General features: G+C 34.9%; 2 protein-coding genes across 3 annotated transcripts; both read left to right on the forward strand.

Annotated features, from left to right (window-relative positions):
- The first annotated feature begins 386 nt into the window (after positions 1-386).
- LOC107027880 (22.7 kDa class IV heat shock protein-like) lies at positions 387-1,231 on the forward strand. The gene has a single exon (XM_015228930.2). The coding sequence runs from the start codon at positions 477-479 to the stop codon at positions 1,044-1,046; it is 570 nt and encodes a 189-aa protein (XP_015084416.1). The 5' UTR covers positions 387-476; the 3' UTR covers positions 1,047-1,231.
- A 2,179-nt stretch (positions 1,232-3,410) lies between these two features.
- LOC107007958 (squamous cell carcinoma antigen recognized by T-cells 3) lies at positions 3,411-16,900 on the forward strand. 2 transcript variants are annotated; one of them, XM_015206819.2, is made up of 16 exons: positions 3,411-3,752; positions 4,368-4,501; positions 5,961-6,018; positions 7,105-7,320; positions 8,019-8,294; positions 8,942-9,076; positions 9,163-9,288; positions 11,631-11,675; positions 11,900-12,013; positions 13,011-13,153; positions 13,274-13,397; positions 13,916-13,990; positions 14,437-14,805; positions 14,904-14,996; positions 15,672-15,828; positions 16,453-16,900. In XM_015206819.2, exons 1-16 carry the CDS (start codon positions 3,513-3,515, stop codon positions 16,716-16,718), a joined length of 2,571 nt encoding a protein of 856 aa, XP_015062305.1. In that variant the 5' UTR covers positions 3,411-3,512; the 3' UTR covers positions 16,719-16,900. The 2 variants fall into 2 exon arrangements, with proteins under 2 accessions (XP_015062305.1, XP_015062306.1); XM_015206820.2 differs by lacking the exon at positions 3,411-3,752 and adding an exon at positions 5,489-5,661.
- The last annotated feature ends 533 nt before the right edge of the window (positions 16,901-17,433 follow it).

Here is a 17,433-nt window from a genome sequence, read left to right on the forward strand (position 1 = left end):
TAAATTGAATTTTAATTTGGATTGATTTAAAATTTTTTATGTTTTTAAATATTGATATAATAGATTAACTATATCCAAAAAACTCATACCAAAACAAAAAAAAGATTCAAATTAGATTACATTTCTTCAAAATCAAAAATTTAAATCTTATAAAATCACCAAAAACAAATTTGAATCCACACCCCTACTTCAGTAATCAATTATTAATTAATTTTCTTTTAAAGAAAATTAATTTTGAAGAGGACAACTAATATTTACAATTTCTTACTCCTCTTGAACATTCCAGAAAACTTAACTCTCCAGAAACTAGTAGAACATTCAGAGGATCCTTCTTGAACTCTCCTTCCCCTTTTGCTTCAAAATCTATATAAACTCCAACTCTGCAATTCCTTTAATCAAGAAAAAGTATCATTCAAAAATTCTCTACAATACTCTCACATTCCAAAGCTCTTCTTATTATCATCAAATCAAAAAAGATGGCAAAAGCAAAAGCTCATGTTATGAGTTTTCTTCTCTTAGCAACAACAATTCTAGCCATTCTTCCATCAAAAACCCAAGCTTTAATGCCATACACACGCCCGTTATTCGACTTAATGTTCCCACAAGAAGACCCATTCAAGATTCTTGAACAAACCCCACTTACAATCCCTAAAGGGATTGATCAAACAATCGCCTTATTAGCTCGTTCAGATTGGAAAGAAACATCGAAAGAACACATAATTTCACTTGACATTCCTGGGATGAAAAAGGAAGATATCAAGATCGAGGTTGAAGAAAACAGAGTATTGAGAATTAGCGGAGAGAGAAAAACAGAGGAGGAGAATATTGACGGTGAGAAATGGCATAGAGTTGAGAGAACTTCTGGAAAGTTCTGGAGACAGTTTAAGCTTCCAAGGAATGTTGATTTGGAACATATTAAAGCTAATTTGGATAATGGGGTGTTGAAGATTACTGTACCAAAATTGGCTGAAGAAGAGAAGAAACAGAGCAAAGTGATTAGTATTTCTGAAGAAGTAAATGGTGGAGATATTAAAGCTGCAATGTGATTATTTATCATAATCATCATTTGTTTTTGTTTTAATCATGTTTTGTTTTAGAGTTACTGTTGAGGTTGGGTTAATTAACGTTCTGTAACTAAACTACAGATGAAGATTATGATAATATTATTGTAAGAATCTCTCCTTTGTCTTATCCATTATGTGATGATAAAATAAAGAAACATGTTTTATTATTTGTTCGTTTCTCAATAAAACATACGTATTACAATTGTAGAATTTCGAGTGAAATGTCAAAAATATTTTAATATTTTTAGGTTGATTATTGATATCTAAATTATTGGAGTATTGTTATGGTTGGTTGGTTTTCTGAGTTCTTTTTCTTAATGGAATTAATAAATTCGTTGAGTGTATATTCATCTCGCTTTATATATAATGAATATTCCACAAAATTGCACTTTTAAGCAATACTAATGTGTGAATTATCACGAATATAGAAAATTGAAAGATATTGTAGATTTAATTAAATAATAATAAAAGTGTTATCATACGAATAAATAAGAAAATGTGAGTAACTGATCAGAGTACGACAGATAAAAAATAAAGTAATTTTTTTGAAGGATTTCAATTTAGGATTTTAATACTTAAGCTAAAATAAAGTAATTTTTTGAAGGATTTCAATTTAGGATTTTAATAGTTAGGCTAAAATTTGAATGTGAATCAAGAAAAAATTAATTAACATTTAACTGTGTTGTTATACTCTAAACTTTATCAAAATTAATGATATTATAATAAATAATTTTTTATATAATTATGGGAAAAACTATCATGTATGAGAATTTTTTTAAAAAAAGTTAATGAGTATGAGTATAGTTAATTGAGTTCGATGAGCTACTCTTAGGGTCCGTTTGGTCATAAATTTTTTAATAATATTTGAGAAAAAAATTGGCAAATTATATTTGTTCATATAATTTGCTATTATTTGACAAATATTTTGGTAAATATTTCAAATTTTTAAATGGGCAACTTTCACATATAGCAAACAAAAAATTCATATTTGTATGCTATAACAAACTTTGCATAATTGCGCTCCATAGCAAACATAAAACTGTATAATTTGCTATACATATACAATTGTATAATTCGCTGGCCTAAATTGTATAATTCGCTGGCCTAGATTGTATAATTCGCTGGCCTATTTCGCTGCAATTGTATAATTTGTTTTGCATACAGTTGAATCGAATTAAAATGTATGTATATTGCATAATTATAAGTGTATAGCAAGAAGATATATGTTTTTCTCGCTTTATACAAAAACAGAAACACAATATATACACTTCTGTTGTATAAAGCTAGAGAAAATTGTATTTCACTGCAATTGTATAATTCGCAATTGTATAATTCGTTGGCCTTTTTCTCTGCAATATTTGAAGTAAAATGTTTGTAAATTGTATAATTAAGTGTATAACACGAAGATATACATTTTTGCATGTGTATATACAATTTTCTCTCGCTTTATACAAAACAGAAACAGAATTATACACTTCTGTGTATAAAGCGAGAGAGACGAGCGAGAATGGAGAGTGACGAGCGAGATTTCTGGGAGAGAGACGCCGGCAAATTTTAGCTAATGTTTGTTATGGAGCACAATCAAATCAAACCCTAGCTATTCCATTTAATTTAGGTTATTAGTTTGCTATTATGTACAATTTTCCCTTTTTAAATACTAGTTTTTTCTAGTATTTGGGCCAAATCTCATTATTTTGGATCTTTTGAAAATTAAAATTTTACCCCAATTATCTTTTACAAAAACACTCTTGTTAGTAGTTGTTTGCGTTGTATTACATGATTTTTTACGTGAACACCAAAAGAGTAATTAAATATTTAGTGAATATTAAATAATGATATGATTGTTGATGAAAAATTATTAAAAATTGGCTTAAGGTAACAAAGTCACGTGCTTTATCTACTTCACGATGTATTGAATGATGTTTGTTGCACTCACTCTAAATTACCACATTGTTCTAGTGTCATGAACACAATTTGTTATTGTTGTAACGAACATCCAATTGACTTGTAATATAAATTTATAGTTAGTTTTGATAATTTTAAAACTTATGGTTATAAATCATATTTTTCTAAAAAGGTGAAATATATTTTTCAAATTTTATGGCAAAACACATGATAAAATTTCACTCAAATAATATTTACCAAGAATATTTAAAAATTTATGGTCAAACGATAGCTTAGCTACGAGAGAAAGGGGATTTGAGGTGATATCTATTTTTTAAGAAAAAAATATACTAGCCGAGTGATATTTATACTTCAATTTAATAAAATAAATAAAAATAATATTTGAGTGCAATTTCCAAAACATGAATAATCGTACTATTTAGGGAATAAACTCTTTGAAATAATTCAATGAGTGTATATTTACTGTTGTCACCTTAAGAAGACCAGTAGTAAAAAAACTACTACTATCATCATTCAAGAAGCTGATAGTAAAAAAACTCAAACATGGCGGAAACCGAAACCCTAGATTCCTCTCCTCATCCACCTCAACTTTCCGACGACAATCCTACCGGTAACGAAGACCAAGATATGCTCGACGCAGACAAATCCGCTAAAGATTCCGATTCCGATTCTCAGTCAGACTCCGACTCCGATTCAGAAGATGATGCACAGCAGAATACACAAATTCATGCTCTTGAAACTGAGATCTTAAATAATCCTTCCAATTACGACACTCATGTTCAAGTAATTTCTCTTCCTATTCTCATCCACTAAGTTAGTAGGAAAGAAAAACGTGTTCAGAGAAATAGTTTATGTATCGTTTGGTAGTAATACAAGTACTTGTGAGTTGGGATGGACTGGGTGTCAAGATTGACAATGATGTTTAAAGAGTTGTGATATTTTGAAGGAAAAATTAGATACTGCATTCTTACCCTTAAACATAGATATATCTCTTAAGTACAACCTTACCCCTGTATATTATGTAGATGCAATATTTTCCTAATAGGTGAATTGCACTTTCTTGTAAACTTTTGTAGCACGGGCGCTGTGTAGGCTCCATTCATAAGAATTATCTGTGTACTCATAAAAAAGATTGGTAGAGACTGATTCCATCCGTAAGTGAGAAAAGTTATTTTACCATTTTGGCAAAGAACAGTTTCTTTTGATAAATGTAAGGTAACGTGCCTCGGAGGACATTTTCCTCTTTAATAAGCACATCTCAAATGTTCATTAAACTTTGGGTTGACCTGTGGGTGTGATGATAAATGGTTTTTCATTTTCAGAAGCAATTAGCGGTTGGAGTTATTTTCTTTATTTTTTGTAACGCATGCTTGTTTTTGTTTTGTTGTGGCTGTGTAGTACATAAAAGCTTTAAGGAAGCAAGGAGATATCGAGAAACTTAGACAAGCAAGGGAAGCCATGAGTGCTATTTTTCCTTTGAGTTCAGAGATGTGGCAGGAGTGGACAAAAGACGAGATCTCTCTTAGTTCAGGGTATCACTTATCTACTGTATTTATTTATTTTTGTCGACAAAATACTTTTCTGTTTTTAGTTTAAATGCTTTTTCTTTACTGTTTTTTAATGGTGGCTGTTTGATGAACTACAAATATTTGTACCATATGGAAGCATCTTTAGTCTGGAGGCTCTTCATAATAGGATAGTAGATAAATGTTCTATTAAAAAAAAATAGGATAGTGGTTAAATGTGAGGGAGTGTATAGGTTTGGGCCATAGGAAGGCTATAAAAGGACAATACAGAAGAAGATCTATGTGGAGCTTATTCAGGATGCATTACATTCTATTGCTCTACTATAGGGAATCTTGCTCCTGTATGCTCAGTTGGATCTCTAAGTAGTGAAGGGAGCAGAGCAAATAAAAAACAGAATATTTGTTCTGTAAATATCATATTTTCCTTTCCCAAATAATACTTATGTAGTGGTCGCATTTTCTTGTGCTCGCATTTCCACTTTATTGAGAACAAGACTGAAATCGTCAGCAACATCCAAAGTGGTGATTGGTGATCGCTTTGTCCCCAAGCTAAAATAGTGGACACTATTGTCTACTTTGAAACAATGTTTTTCTTTTTCCGGTTAACAATTTGATTTGTGGATGTCCTACTCTGTATTCTCCATTTCTGGGATGATGTTTGCTTAGGTGATTTCCCTTATAACATGCTTGACCTGTCTGTCTAACTTGTAACTTTTCTCACATGTTATCTGCCTAATGTCTATATACCAGGCTGCTTTCCCCCACTATGGACAATTGCTTTTCTGTTTTTATTTTTTAAAAAAAATATATTATTTCATTGTATGCGCTTGATAAAAAGAAGTACCTGTCTGCACTTCAAGATAAGGTGAGAGAAAAAAAATGAAATAACCAGACTAGATGAAGAGGGCTTCTTATTGCTTCTTTTCTGTATGTTCGGTCACCTTGAATTCCTTTGTCATCTGCTGTTGATTTTTGGATTGCTTAATATTGAAGTTCAAAGGAGAAAAATCGCTGATGGTATCAACTCTGGGTATGTTATTGTTGTACTGAAGAAACTGAACGTGTGGAGAAGTCAAAGTGCAGAGTGGATAAGGAACTAGGGAGAGATTTATGATTTTCCAATCTACAGCAGAATACGGATCTTCATTTACTAGAGAATTTTTAAAGTAATGCTCAAATCCAACTTTTTCTCTAACAAATTTAGATGTTTGATAAAATGATGGGTATGTTTGCACAGACTGATATATACGTAACTGAATTGAGTTTATTCTTCACTATTCATGTAATATGATTGTTTCTGAGATACACACAGATTCCCTTGATTTATTCATTATTTTCTCAAATAAACAGACAAACTATTTTATTGTATACACTCTCCCTGTTTAACTCTGTGACGTATAGTGAATCAGGAAATGAAGACACTTCTGCTGTCCTCTTATATTTTTATTTGCATGTCTTTTTGCAGACTTGATGCTCTCCCTACAATTGAGAAGCTATTTGATTGTGGGGTGTCCGACTATCTGGTAAGCAGTGTGTTAAACTCGAATAGGATTTAGGGTTGAGTCAGGCTCTGGTTCTAGATTGAAAACATCGTCTGTGCTATATGCAAGCTGGCTCACTTGGGAAATCCAAAATATAATTGCTTTGTGCCTGTGCCTAGTGACTTTAAGATAAGCTAGAGTGTTATTGAATATGCCCTCTTTATTATTTAAGAGTTGCCTTGTCTCTATTGAAATGAATTTGATGGAAAATCTTTGAGGGTATAATTATCAAATATTTGTTTGTATTTCAAAAGACACAAAAGATACAAGGAGCCAGCCCTTGGTAAAGTAGAACTGTAGAAGAACCTGTTAGAAACCTTTCTGTGATTTTGTAATAATCCTTTTTCTTGATCTGCTGCTTAGTATGATGGTTACATGAAGAATTTGACCATCCTACTATTTGGAGAACTTCCAATATTTTCTTAATTATTTATGGGGAGGGAATCAGAGATGTAATAGTTCAAACAACTTTTTCTTGAAAAAGTTAGGCGTTCTGTTAAAAAGGTTACAAAAGTACAACTTTATAATGCATCAAAATGTTCAGTACTAATAACAGGGTTTAATTAGTCCCCTCCCCCCAAAAAATGGTAAGAAAACATCAAGCTTTAAGAGAGTGATTAGGAGTTGGGATTCTTCCAAACATCTTCAGTTCCTTTCAGTCCAGTAACATCAAAAAGTAACTGCAGGGATCTGCTGAAGAACTTTTAGAAAAGAAACTTTTCTTTGGTTTTTATGCAATATCTGCATATCATGAATTGTGCATAACATGAATTGTCCGAATATTGCACGCAGTGCGTAATGCGTGAGTTAGGCACACGTCATGGGATGGATCTTTGCCACAAGCAAAAGCCTGGTATTTAAGTGGAGAGGGGTGAAGGGCTGTGCCCGTTATCTAACAAGTTCCAAACGGCACTGGCCCTCGAGGATTTCTCGCTTACCAATAAGAGGAAAAAAATGGATTGTCCTAATTACTTTTTCCATATCAACTCTGTTACTGTTTTATGAATACATGAAATGGTTTTTGCTAGAATCAAAAGAAATGTACTGATAGTTATTTGCTTGATGCAGTCTGTTGCATTGTGGTGTGACTACTTGAGTTTTGTTCAAGAGCACGACCAATCAGTCCGTACACTTTCTGCAGCTGGAATTTCAAAGGCAAGAAATCTGTTTGAGCGTGCCCTTGTTGCTGCTGGTTTGCATGTTGCTGAAGGCAGCAGGATATGGGAATTATACAGAGAGTTTGAACAAGCTATCTTCCTCACTATTGATGAAACTGATGCAGACGTAAGAGCTTGACGCTTCTGTTCCTTCACTTTTATGTGTACCGATGTCTCTTTAGCCTTTAAAAGATGTAGTAAGAGTTAGCCCTATCTAGTTTGAGACTGAGACACTGTTGTTGTACTGTCAAAGAGCTAGATGCCGTTCTTTCTTTAGTTAGCAATTGTTTTCTTAAGGTTGTGTACGTCTTCCACGTCCTGTCCCTCTTTGTTTCAATGCAAGCATGAGAGAATTTAGAGGCATAATATGGCATATTTTTGTTCAATGTTCATACATATATTTCCCTTGTGAAGGTAGTACTCTATATCATGAATCTTGTGCTTGAGTAGCTCGCAGCTATTCATCTACTATAGCTTTTGCAAATCACTGTTTATGAGATGTTACTGGCTTTCATTAAGTTCAGTTATTTGATCGAGTTAATGTCAAGAAACTTGTATCTACATTTAGTGACTTCAGTTGATTCAGCTGGGTCTGGAATTTTAGGTCAGAGGTTTTGGTTTCGCAAAGATGTCTTTACATATCTGTTCTGAATATCAGAGATATGAGATCTAGAACTTCCCTCAATTGATAACCTGTTCTTATATTTGTGTAAAGAAGATTGCCGTATGGCATTGGTGTTTCCATATTACACAATGTCCAATGGTAACTTGATCTGTATCTATTTGCCACATATGATTATTGATGTTTGCTTCATTATAACGCAGTCGAGAGAGAAGCAGGTCCAGCGAATTAGGAATTTATTCCATCGCCAGTTGTCTGTTCCTCTTGCTGATCTTTGTTCAACTCTCCTCACATACAAGGCTTGGGAAGCAGAACATGGAGCCAATCTTGATGTAGACTCCAGTAACTTGGATGGGCTCTCGCCACAAGTTGCCTCTTCTTATCAAAAGGCCCTTGACATGATGAATGGGAGGACTCATCTCGAGAATCAAATATCTCATAAAGTTGCACCTGAATCAGAAAGGCTTAAAAACTTTAGGGTGCATATCCTGACACTCTCTTCTATATTATACCATGTTGAAACAGGACTAAAAATTGATTATTTAACAATGGTTGTGATGTGTCTGGGAGATCTGCATAACATGAAAATGGAGTTTATCTAACAGGCAATGGAGTGATTTAAAATCAGTAAGGTGCAAGAGTTTGATTTATTACAGAAATTCAAATGGATAGTACTTCTATGAAGAAGAAATTAGTTGCATGTGATAGGTGATATACGTTTGCCGTCTGCATTCCTGAATACATATTACAGGGAAAAGAAAGAATATTTCTTTTTTTTACAGGATTAGTATCTTAAGTTTGTTGATTGTTCACTTTGATGGATTTGAGTGCCATACTAAGATTGTGTTGCTTATGTGTAGCTTTTTGGCTGTTGAGGTCTAAAATCATGAACAGGCTTTTTGGCTGGTTGGATTTTCGCCAATGCACTTAGACTTTATCTTTGTATACAAAGAAGTAACAAGGATAACTGCTGAAATTAGGCAATCCTGTGTGAGATGAATCCAAACTTCAACCACTATAAGTACAGCATAGCTTCTTTAGTGATGTTATTCACTTAATTATATTGTTAGATATTTTAGACTCAAATTATCTGTGAAAATTACAGATGCATGGTGTATTCCTGCAGGACTACTTAAAATTTGAGCAATCATTGGGGGATCCAGCGAGGATACAGATCTTATATGAGCGTGCCATAACTGAATTTCCTATATCTAGTGAACTCTGGCTTGATTATACTCACTACATGGATAAAACTTTGAAGGTTGTTCTCCGACCTTAGTCCTTTTTACTCGTTTCTTGATGCGAGCAAAACTGATCCAGCTTTAAGTAACGTACATTTCTTTGCAGACCTCCAGTCTTGTTCGAGACACTTACAAAAGGGCATCAAGGAACTGTCCCTGGGTTGGAGAACTGTGGGTGCGATATTTGTTGTCTCTTGAACGCAGTCGTGCTTCTGAGGATGAGATATCTGCTGTATGTCTTCATTTTGTTCGATATTGATTTCCAAGACCTCAACCGTTCTTATGAGTTATTCATGTTTTGTTATTCTGCTTTCACATTTATCTGCTCATTTGTTATTGACATATTAGTGGAAGTGTGGACACTCATTTGTGTTTCGAGACACTAGCATAAGTTGGAATCTTGTTTGTGTGAGTTATATCCTAGCAAAATGGAATGCATGTTCTTGTTCTTTTCTATTGTTTCCACTTGAAGAACTTCTCAAGACTTTCTGCAGTCATTTTGCTTCATCTACTTTCTATTTTTCCTTTTGGGGCCAGGGGAGTGTTGGATTTGATGGCTGTTGACTTATTTTTGATAAGGTAAATTGTTGCTCTGAATCAGTGCACGGCAGGGCAAGCTATGTAGACAAACATGAGCTAAGTCCCTTTGTAGCTGTAGGGAGCTGAGAAAATCAGTCCAACATATGCAAATCATATACATTTACCATCTTAGACCAAAAGGCAAAAAGTTTTTTTGTTTTATTTTATAAAAGTAACAGTTGAGACAAAAAAACTTATAACCTGATAAAAAAATGGATCTTGTGCCTAGCGCAAACCTGTAAGCTTGTTCATGGCGTGAGGATTGTCCAAGTCTCCAAGATCATTTAAAGAGTCATTTCCCATCCTACAGATGATGTGGCACCTGCCAATTCGATTGTGGGCAATATACTATTGGGCTGAGCATTGGGTAAACCAAGAATTAGGATAGGCACTGGTATATACTGAATTATAAAATAGATCTTATAGGTATCTTTAGGCACAATTTAACCCCAAAAGCAAGCTCATCAAGTGGGAGTGATCCAAGACCTTATAAAGAGTTCAATTGCTCACCCCACAAATGATGTGGGACTACTAACACAACTGTTTCTACTTGAGCTTGTTAACAAGTTACACCATTCATTATAAACACTTGACTCCTCTTCATCAATTTTTTTTAAAGCTTCTCCAATAAAGCATTTGATTTCTTTCTAACCAGGGTACCCAAAAAAAACAGTCTCGGTTATGGTCGTCCACATTAACTTATCGGAACCTTACTTCGTGCTTCCAGACCTGCTTTTCCCCTATTATGTAAGCTGAAATTATAATCATAGAAAGATTCTTTTCCCCTATTATGTAAGCTGAAATTATGATCATAGAAGGATTCTTTTCCCCTATTATGTAAGCTTATTCAGAAGACTGACTTCATATAAGAGATGTCTCCTTCCTTCCCTCAAAAAGTATGTATGGATTCTTTTTTCACCATATTGTCCAAATAATACACCAAGGGTGTTGTAATCCAAAGTTGATTCTTTGCCTTGCCAACTATTGAGGATTTTCTTCAAGTCTTCAGGCAAACGTTCCAAAACATTACTTAAATCTGCCATCTATGTTTGCACTGTAAGTGAAGATGGTTGACTGATTCTGAGGTTTCTTCGCATGAAAAATATCTCCCAAGAGGTTGCTTCTTCTTCTTTATGGATTATTTCGTGTCAAGCAGGCATCATGAGCTGTATTTCACTCAAAACAAGCTACTTTGGGGGCTCGTCTTCTAGATAATATTCCTGGGCCAACACCTTCCTCGGCTGATTGCCAGAACTTGTAGCAAGATTTGACAGTAAATTTGCCATCCTTGTTACCCGTCTATAGCATGGAGCCCTTCAGGTTCTCTTCCAGAGTAACTGTTTCCTGTTGCAAATATAACACTCTCATTTTCAATCATTGAATATTCTTCTGGTTATAAAAAGTCATCTATTACCAGAATTACAAGCTGGAATAGGCGTTCCTTTGTGCATTCTACTTATCTGCTGGAGATCCTGGATTGTCTCTGTCCGTTACTTAACTGATATAAGTACCAACTGACAAAATCCCTCATTGTTAAAAGAATTGGATATTTGACTCCTGATCATTTCCCATATATTCCTTAACTTGCTTGGATTTGAGATGTAATAGTAGTTGTTGTGTATCCTATATTTTCTGTATATCTGTCTCGTTTTTTTTTGTTTCTGTCTAGTTCTTTTCCTTTTCCTCTTCTGTTTTGGTGCTACTGTATTTTGATCTGACTGAGCATATGAGAGTGTAGTAGACAATGATATCTATCTTGTGTGAGCTCAATGAGAAGAAATATGTGCATTACTTTCCACTTCCCATTTTGCCGTCTGTAAAAGCACATGTCTGTACCTTGTGGCTACTGCCGGGATTAACATATGAGAGTGTAGTAGACAATGATATCTATCTTGTGTGAGTTGAAGAATTAAGTGCATTAGTCTGTAAAAGCACATGTCGGTACTCTGTGGCTACTGCCGACATTTTTATTCATTTTCTTAATCAATGTTTCAGGTTTTCGAGAAGTCTCTACAGTGCACTTTTTCAAGCTTTGAAGAGGTTGGAACATATGTCTTATATTGTTATTAGTAGTCAATTTTTCCTCTGCCCTTTCCTGCACAACAGGTTTAAGAGAATGCCCACTGCTGAGAACAAGGGAAATTCCTTTAGAGATTTTGGGATCGATTTTATAGAGCTGGTTCAAACCATTAGCTGTGTTGAGTGTGTTTTAAGACTTAAAAGAACAGTTTATTAGATTATTAACTTATTCATGTATGTTGCAGTATCTTGATATATTTCTCACAAGAGTTGATGGCTTAAGGCGGAGGTTGTCTTTATTGACATCTGGAGCGGAAAGCAGCAACTTAGATTATATAATTATACGGGAAACTTTTCAGGTATACTTGCTTATTGCTCAAAAATTTTGACCTCCTGTTGGTGTTACCCTTGCCTGGGAATTCAGTTTAGGTTTTTTTTGTTTCGCTGTTGGTTCTTGCTTTGCACAGAGGATTTCACGCAACATCCAAAATCAGAATAGTTTTGTACTTTAATATTTTTACAAGGTAAATAAGTTTATTAATAATGGTAAAATATTAGCTGTATACCAAAAGGCTAAATTGGTTAGTGAAAGCATGAATGGTCAAACGGGCTCTTTGTACAACAAGAACAACCAATTATGCTTGGTTATGAACTTCAATCGTGGTTCTTGTGTGTCCTCGACTCCCCATCTACGTAAGCTTTAAGTAGACAGGTTTTATTCAACTTTCTTTAATCACTAAATAGAGAGTTGGCTCAACTTGATAGTTCTGCAAATTACATGTGTCCACTATCATAGTTGACTGCTTAATTAACAGTTTTTGTTTCCAAGAATAAGTTTTGGCAATACTTCTAAAAATTTGTCTGTCAATCCTTCTTCTATTGTCTTCCTATTCTTTCTCTGGATTTCCACAATTTCTGATACTTGGAGTCGGAATGACTTACTATACTTCTATATCACGACTCGACTATTGTGTTTCTGACTTCTTCATTTTAATAGATCTCGATTTCCTGATTACAGATCTCCCATCTGGCCTTTTCATTTGTTCTAAACTAGTATTATTGAACTCAAATGGTCAAAGTCACATGCTTCTTGGCTGTCTTATCGCTGGAATATTCAACATTTGATTTTGTTCTCATCTGTCCTCTGATGAAATTAAGAATTTTGGGTGAACACTATCTAAGTAATCATGTTAGGCCAACTGCTGCTTGATTAGCAATTGAAACTTCTTGTACCATTCACGCCATCTCAATTCTGTAATTTATCCTTGATATTCTTTCAAGATTTTCTGATCTTGCAAGAAATAATTTTTTTTCATAACCCACTATGAAACTAAAGGTACTCTCCTTTTCTTCCAGCGTGCATCAGATTATTTGTCTCCACACCTGAAGAACACAGAAAGTTTATTGCGGATGTACAGATATTGGGCCCGCTTAGAATCAACTCTGGGGAAAGATCTAGTTGCAGCCCGTGGTGTATGGGAGCGCCTGCTTAAAATCAGGTTTTCATGCACACGCTCTGTTATTATGTCGATACATCAGCATGCAAATTAAATTAAGCTCGATAATTTGTAATATGATCCAAAAGTGTCTTCCTTGTTGTAATATAATTTGTTTTGCAGTGGATCTGTGCTAGAGGTGTGGCAAGGGTACATAGCTATGGAAAGTGCGATGGGTAACATTAATGAAGCTAGATCTCTCTTTAAGAGATGCTACAGTAAACGGTTTCCTGGGACTGGCTCAGAGGTATGTTCTTGTAACAAACTGCTTATATCATATCCGTCCTTACATTAGTCATGATTTCCTTCAAGGCAAGGTGAAATGCTCAGCTACAATTTTATTAATTATGTTTCTGGAGCAATCAATTTCGAAATGATTTTCAGGGCCATGAAAACAAACTTTTAATCTTCAGTACTGTGTATTTGAGGTACACAAGTCTGTAATTGTGCTTTGAAGCATGGTTTTTGTCATGCTGGGTTAATCTAATGGATAGGCATTGCGCCTTGTACCGGAGGAATATCTCTCAACTAATTAAGTACCATCAATTTTGCTTTTTATTGTGAAAACATGCTTTACAAACGAACATGTGTCAAGAGTGATTAGTTCTTGATTCTCGTTGGTGCTTTATGTGGCTGCTTTTGTGCTATCCCTTACATCTATCTATCTGTTATGTTTATCTTTTACTGGATTGTTCTTTGCAGCCTAAGTTGCTATTTATTTTAAATTAGATGATACCCCTTCTTCTAAAAAACAGAATCATTCAGGACATATGCAATTCGTGGATTTGCTTCGAGAGAGAGTATGGTGCCCTGGACGATTTTGACCTTGCAGTTAAAAAGGTAATGCAGGTTAATTTCATTGCTTCTAGGGTTTGCTCATATGTGTGCTAATTCATGCTTCAGTTGTAATGTAAGATGTAATGATACTTGAGCTGTCCTTGATGTGCCATAGGGGAACATTTCCAATCTCCCAATGCATTTCAGAATTCTACTACTCAAGACTAGTAATTATGTTAACTCTTATCTTTCCATAATCAAATAAGAACATTAGAAATTTAGCAATCTGCCTGATGTTGCTCGCGTAGCTTGCGTCAGTGATGTAATTGTGCTTCTCTTTGGTATGCACCAGTCGCATTTTAGTTTTAAAAAAGCATTTCTGGTGGAGCTACTCTTTTTCTATTTTTGTGGATGCATCACTCTTCTGATGGGAATATCTATTCTCTGAGTATCTTATTGGCGGATTTTATTTCTGATGGATCTGTTTCACCGTTCTCTAATTGTTTCAGGTCACTCCTCGCCTTGAAGAACTGCAGTTATTCAAACTACAAGAAGCTAAGAGCATCGGTGTGTCAGCAGATGATGGAGACAATTCTTCTAGGAAAAATGTGCGTGAAAAGAGGAAGCCGATATCTAATTTAATTGAAGAACAATCTCCTGCTAAACGTCACAAAGATAAAGCTAAAAATGTTAAAATCACTTCTGAAGATGGTAAAGGCATCGCAAAAGAACCGGTCAAGGTAAATGATAAAAAACCAGATGTGGCTGCTAGCAAGCCAGTGAGTGGAAGCAAAAAAGAGAACAAAGATGTCACTTCAGGGAAACCACAACAGTATGATGACCAGTGTACTGCATTTGTATCTAACCTGAACCTCAAGGTAGTTGTCTGTTGATGTTTCTTGAAGCCTAAACCCTCCTGAATGATATTGCATATCTTAGCAACCTTCAGTTAATTGGTTGTTTGTTACTGAGACAGGCAACCCATGATGACCTACGTAAATTCTTCAGTGATGTTGGAGGAGTGGTTGCTGTACGAATATTAACAGACAAGTTCACTGGCAAGTCAAGGGTATATCTCTCTTTCTCTAGGCATACACAGCAAGAAATTTAGCTTATGCTTACCTTCTAAGTCTCAACAGTGCAGTGTAAAGTACCTTCTCTTTTGCCATATAATTATAAAGATTCACCCTCTAGTTCTTAATTATCATACGCCCACTAATTTGGTGATTTCCGAAAAGTAACTTTAAAATTTTTTTTGGTGTTCTTTTCCCAGCTCCCGGAGCCAATTTCATGAGATACTCCACTGTCTGGGAACTGGAGTCGAATAGTTTCTTCTTTTATTTTTGCCTACATTTCTACCGTTCTTTTTTAATTTCTTAACATTGTGCATTCGAGTATCTGTTGCAAAAATTCAAGGAATAAAATAAATCGTGAAAATTAGATATACGGAATTGTCATTTGAAACCCTCACCTGTATTGGGTGGGAATGCACAAAAGTGTGAACAGTTTGTCTGGACACAGCTTGCAGCTCCAGCAATTTCGAAATTTCATGATCCACTGAGAAACACAATCATCAGAATCAACTAAATGGTTCTAACTAGATCCTCGACCTATATTGGGCAATTATTAGGATTAGTTCTTGTGAAGTTCTCAAAAATTGTGGGACTTGTGCATAATAGAATCGAACATTTTTGAGCTATATTATATGTGATTCATAATTGTTTTCTTCGTTGAACATGTTTAGGGATTGGCTTATGTGGACTTCTCAGATGACAAACACCTGGCTGCAGCCGTGGCAAAAAACAAACACACATTGCTTGGGAAGAGAGTGAGCATTGCTAAGTCAGATCCCAAGGGCAGAAAGAGAGGAAGTGCTGCTCCCGGTACATCTTTGAGACAAGGTATGGTTGGCTTCAGTTGTTTTCACAGGATTTGCATGTTCTTATTAGTTCCATTCTCTACCTCAATGCAATTACTTCGTAGATACTTATTCATTCTGTATCAACATTTGAAGAAACTGATGTGTAACAAGGCGAAAATATAATGGATGCAAATACTGTTCCTTTGCCTCTGTTATTTCCATTGGTAAGGAGATGAGGGCGTTTTTTTTACACTTTTCTGGTTTCTCTGCTGGAGCTTGAATACATTTTCAAGTAGAGGTTTCTAATCTTTTCCCGTTATTTTTGGAGTTCATGTTGCCTTGTTCACCTCTTCTCTGGTTCCCTTGGTCGTTTTTGCTGTGTGATTTCTATATCTAGTTCCAAGTTTCTTTATCACCACTTCTATGTTTCAGCTTGTGCAATCATTAACCATATGCAGCTCTTATTGGTGTTGAGCTACCGATGTAGCTTACTGCAGAATGAACTATTATAATAATGTTCATGATCTACGTGCTGTCTTACTTTCCTCTAAAAATGCTCTTCATGTGTTACTAATCTTGGTGAATCTAGTCAGTATTTCTACTCATTGCATATATTTGCCTGTTGTCTCACTGTTAACACAAGCTGAGGGGATTAAAATGGCAGGTGATAATGCTGATCAAACTACTGAGAGCTCAAAATCAGGTGCCAAAAATTCTGCTGAAGGTTCCGAGGGGGGGCTTCAACCTTCTAGTCATCACCGGGCATCTAATATCCAGCTCAAAGGTAAGAATACGTTTGCAATGCCCAGAACTGTCAGGCCACTGGGTTGGGTCGACAAAGATCAACCCAAATCAAAAGAATCTGATTCTGTGGAAGATGAAAATCCTAAATCCAATGATGAATTCCGGAAAATGTTCATCAGATCTTGACATAACTTGAAATATGAAAAAACACTAGATATAGTTGTGTATGTGTCGTCATAGGATGTTAAACTTAAGCTCTCTATAGAGTTGTGTTAACCTTTTATGGGTATATTATTAGATCTAAACTTAATGATCTTACAACTAACATTTTTGGATCCAATCTCAATTCTGAAGTGCATTAAATTAAATGATTGTATAAATTCAAATCATAATTCTGAAATACGACACGCTTAAATAGTAATTCATCAAGACTACTAAATTAGTTACCAATCACCATGTTAATATGCATATTAACACTTATGTATGAAATCTATCTCTCAATGATGATTAACTATTGTTGTATATAAATGTATTTAAGATTTGGGATTTGGGATTCCCGCCCATGATGTTTGAAAGGAGTGTGAAAAAATAATGAATGATGTGGGGATGAAAACAGAAAACTATGTGAAAAATGACAAGTCTGCAGGCAGGGATACCCATGTCTAATCTGAAACTGTGGTGGTTTTCTTACACGACAAAACAAATCTGACACTAGAGTAACCTCAGAATGACAACTTCATTTTTTCCAGGACAACACACTATTTTACCCTTGAAACAAATAATAATTCTTTTTTTTAAGCACTGATTTTGAACATGTCTGATGAACAAAATTTCAAGTTCGTTTGGTAGAGTGTATTGAAAAAAATAATGTTTGCATCACCTTGTATTATTAGTACCTTGT

The sequence above is a fragment of the Solanum pennellii genome, chromosome 1 (genome assembly GCF_001406875.1).
Source record: "Solanum pennellii chromosome 1, SPENNV200".
Taxonomy (NCBI): domain Eukaryota; kingdom Viridiplantae; phylum Streptophyta; class Magnoliopsida; order Solanales; family Solanaceae; genus Solanum; species Solanum pennellii.